Source organism: Carya illinoinensis, chromosome 14 (assembly GCF_018687715.1).
Source record: "Carya illinoinensis cultivar Pawnee chromosome 14, C.illinoinensisPawnee_v1, whole genome shotgun sequence".
NCBI classification, from domain to species: Eukaryota; Viridiplantae; Streptophyta; class Magnoliopsida; order Fagales; family Juglandaceae; genus Carya; species Carya illinoinensis.
This window is the reverse complement of record NC_056765.1, coordinates 10418825-10421893: the sequence shown is the minus strand read 5'-3', so window position 1 is coordinate 10421893 and position 3069 is coordinate 10418825. Positions and strand designations below refer to the sequence as shown.

At 36.4% G+C, this 3069-nt stretch overlaps 1 protein-coding gene across 1 annotated transcript; it reads right to left on the bottom strand.

Moving 5' to 3' along the window:
* Positions 1–1724: 1724 nt before the first annotated feature.
* LOC122294745 (cyclin-dependent protein kinase inhibitor SMR12-like) lies at positions 1725–2771 on the bottom strand. The gene has a single exon (XM_043103677.1). The coding sequence runs from the start codon at positions 2420–2422 to the stop codon at positions 1892–1894; it is 531 nt and encodes a 176-aa protein (XP_042959611.1). The 5' UTR covers positions 2423–2771; the 3' UTR covers positions 1725–1891.
* Between the last annotated feature and the right edge of the window lie 298 nt (positions 2772–3069).

The following is a 3069-nucleotide window of genomic DNA, read 5'->3' as shown; positions in this document are numbered from 1 at the left end:
AACTTATTAGATTTTAAAGTATTATTTAGTAATTACTACTTACTAGTTACTATTATTGGTTTCTAAAACAATATTATTTTTATTGTTTTAAACTAGTAATGAATTTTAAAAATACAAGAAGAAAAATTTAAAATATTGTGAATATTGACTAATAAATTCACTAGATTGAGTACAAAAAGCCCAAAAATTTTGAAATGAGCAAAAAAAGCCTTCTGAAAAGGGGCCCAAAAGAGGCCCAAAATATTGGCCCAAACCGGCCCAAACTGGTGAACCGACCGTGAACCGACCGGAATCGGTTCCGGCCGGTTCCAGCCCTTGAACGGTCGGTTCTCGATCGGCAAAATCAGGAGAAAATGGTGGTCGGTTCGGCGGTCGGTTCGGCACAGTACCGAACCGAAGAGGTCGGTTTTCAGGCCTATCTTTAATAGGACTCTTAAATATTTGCTACGAAAACGAATATTTGAGGTGAGAATGCGGCTGAATGAGTTCTTGAGGAGATACTTGTGTGCAAGGCCATGATTAGATGGTGTATATTTTAAAAAAGTGCTTTTTAGTTCTAAATCTTGATATTTAAATATTAAAATTTTATTATATTTATTTAGAGAGTTTATATACAATTGCTGATACATCAGTAGATTAAAAGAGTGATCGAAAAAACTGATAATTCGAATGATTACAAATTAGACAATAGTCTGAGATTTCTGTATTAATTTCTTCTTTCTTCTTCTTCTTCTTCTTTTCCCCCTTTTTTTTTTTCTGTTGCTTTGATATTTGGCCTATTATTATTAGACCATTAAAGTCATGTTCTAAGATGATCGAGCGAGATACCTCGGATCACTGACTGATAATTCGTGGTTGGTTTCCCGGTGTCAATGGTTGTCTGATCAATCATATTAAATACTTTCAAAACAAAAGAAAAAAGCCGAAAGAAGAAAGGGGAAATGTCTTTTGAAACCAAAATTCCTTATGATTAAAAATATGAAAGAAAAGATCATATGAATATTGAAATTAATATAAAGTTAAAGACATTTTCTTCTTCCTAGTTCCAATGATTTATGATCTGTCATCTCAACCTAAAAAAGGCCACAGAACTTCAAATAATAGAGGAGTACTGGAAGCAAGAAATTAAGGAGGTGCGCGCCTCGATACTATAAAGAGAAGCTGGTGGGGTCGGCATGAACGACATTGAAGTTAAACATACCTTTTTCCCAGTATATTTAGATAATTCCTGTCACCTGAGGGAATATCCCACATGGGTTTGCTCAAACTGATCTGCTGGAAATTACAATGGTGAATGTCTTGTTCCCCCCTCCCCCTGTCTCTCTCTCTCTCTCTCTCTCTCTCTCTCTCTCTCTCTCTCTCTCTCTCTCTCTCTCTCTTTGTGGGGAAAGTCAATGCACCCCATTTCATCTTTTCAAAGGATCAAGAAGGTCAATGCAATCCCAGAAAAGAGAGATCAGACCTAGGTCTCCACTTCCACTTCCAAGAATGAGAAGACATACAGTCCCAAGCTTGAGAACTTGAAAGATTCTCTTTTATTTTTCATAGTGTATATATATGAAAACAAAGGATTCATAGGAATCACAGTGCAGTTAAATATATCGATCGGCACCCTATCTTATGGCCTTTTGCTTATTCATTTATGGAGATTCAGATCTGGGTCTAGTATGAGGTCCCTACGTAATTCCTTGATAAAGATGAATTTTTACCAAAAAAAGTACCAGTAAAGAAACAGATCGATAAAATTAAATATGAAATTGAAGAAGAAATGACATTGATAATGATCACAAACACCATTGTCATGGATAAAAATGGAATTTTATGCCGAAACTTCCATTTTAAGATGAAGAAATAAGCTTTCACCTAGCATACGTAAAACTATCATCTGGCTTCATCTCCTTTCTGTAATTTTCTTAATCTTACCGCTAAGATCTACTCGAAGAGCTGGAGGGAACAAAGATTCAATCTCATTTGACAGATCAAGCAGAATTCTTCGTCGAGCGAATCCTCTTCGTTTTGTCTGTACTGCTCTCGGTTTGAGTTTTCTTGGTGCATGAGGGCATTGAAGAACCACTGGGATTTTATTATCCAAAGAAGTTGGAGTCTTGAACCCATCATCATCATCTTCGACGTCGCTGAATTCTCCTGGAGGTGGAATTTTGAGCCGCAAAGATGATAGTACTGAAATTTTGCATTTATCTTCTTTTTCTTCATGATCTTGTTCTTGATCTTCTTTTTCTTTCACTTCAGATTTTTTAAGAAGCCCATGATCTTCTGAAGGTGCAGTTGGGCACTGATCTTGGAATTCCAATGTGGGTTTTGCTAGGAAATTCAATTTCATAGCATTCAGATCTTTATCAGATAAAAGCATCTGAGAATCAGACACACCGATGAAAGAAAATGAGTTGATCTCAGAGTACATGTGGGAAAGGTATAAAGAAGACGACCAGAATTGGGACAAAAAAGGAGGAAAACAAACGGACAACAAGAAGAAGAAGAAATCCAAAGCTAGAGAGAACTGAAAAGCCAAGGTAAGAAAACAAGAAAGATGGTTGACATACAAATTAATGAGATGCCTAAGAATATAATCATAAAATTAGATCACCATCTTTTTCGTTTTTAAGTGATTTCTTCAACCTGCTTTGGATTTTAGTCCTGAAGACGTTTTTGAGAGAGAGAGAGATAGCTATAGAGCAGGTGGGAAGCTTTAAACCCACTTCGGCGAAGGATCCAATGCAAATATATATACATCTCTCTCTCTCTCTCTCTCTCTCTCTCTCTCTCTCTCTCTCTCTCTCTCTCTCTCTCTTCCTCTACGATTCATCCATTAACTAAACCATATAATCAGCTCGTTTAAGCAATCGATCGCTTTCATTTCTTTTCTGATGTATACGAACTTTGATGCATCTCTGCACGTGGTTTACTACAGGAAAACCATTTGATGTTAACGTGCGTGTTATTTCATGGCTTTCATCCCCCATATTCTCATTTCGCCCCGATATTTTCAAAAGAATCTCTCAGGACTACTTTTGTCTGGATGAAAAAGATAAATTTCTGCATATTCTTTTT